The sequence below is a fragment of the Phaethon lepturus genome, unplaced genomic scaffold (assembly GCF_000687285.1).
Source record: "Phaethon lepturus isolate BGI_N335 unplaced genomic scaffold, ASM68728v1 scaffold9331, whole genome shotgun sequence".
In the NCBI taxonomy this organism is placed as follows: domain Eukaryota; kingdom Metazoa; phylum Chordata; class Aves; order Phaethontiformes; family Phaethontidae; genus Phaethon; species Phaethon lepturus.
Window position 1 is genome coordinate 9802 of NW_010519815.1, and position 638 is coordinate 10439.

Genomic DNA, 638 nt, shown 5'->3' on the forward strand with positions numbered 1-638 from the left:
GGTACCGAGCACGGAGGACAGTGCAGCCTCCATCCCCCGATCAGCACCGCACTGACAGCGGGAAGCAGGACACCAAGAAACGCACCTTGGAAGGGTCCATGACAACCGTGGGGACAAAGTTGAGGAAGATGTGGTTGCAGTCGGTGCGGACGGTGGTGTTGTTGAAGGCCACCTCCAGCTCATCCATCGCCTCCAGCAGCAGCCGCTCACCCTCATTCTGCAGGTACTCGAAGGAAGCCTCCTGCGGCACACGGGGCGGCTCAGGGCCGGCCAGAGCAACCCCCTGCACCTGAAATGCACCCACCTCTGCCCACGCACCCGGGGGACCCGGCACCCCCTTGCCTTGGTGATGAGGTCCGAGTGGCGCACGATGGCGCGGATGAAGAAGCGGTAGTCGGTGGTCTCAGCGCCCGCCTGCACCTTGGCAGCCCCCAGGTAGAGGTGCATCTTGTGGTTGGCACAGGGAATGGCCGTCAGGTCGAAGTTGCGCATGCGGCTCAGCTCCAGCTGGAAAGCCAGCGCCGGCTCCAGGTGCCGGTAGATGCGATCCTCTGCAAACTGGTGCGGCACGGAGGGGTGAGCGAGCGGCAGGCCAGCCAGCGCCGGACGGGCTTCGCCTTCAATGCGGGTCTTAACTC

General features: G+C 64.7%; 1 protein-coding gene across 1 annotated transcript in view; it reads right to left on the bottom strand.

Annotated features, from left to right (window-relative positions):
• The window catches only part of ACACB (acetyl-CoA carboxylase beta), a 21744-nt gene that overhangs the window by 8715 nt on the left and 12391 nt on the right, over nucleotides 1–638 (bottom strand). Inside the window, exons 31-32 of the mRNA XM_010297163.1 lie at nucleotides 343–635; nucleotides 86–241 (exon numbers count right to left, since the gene is read on the bottom strand). Of these exons, the coding sequence (XP_010295465.1) occupies nucleotides 86–241; nucleotides 343–635 (449 nt within the window). The remainder of the gene's footprint in view (nucleotides 1–85; nucleotides 242–342; nucleotides 636–638) is intronic.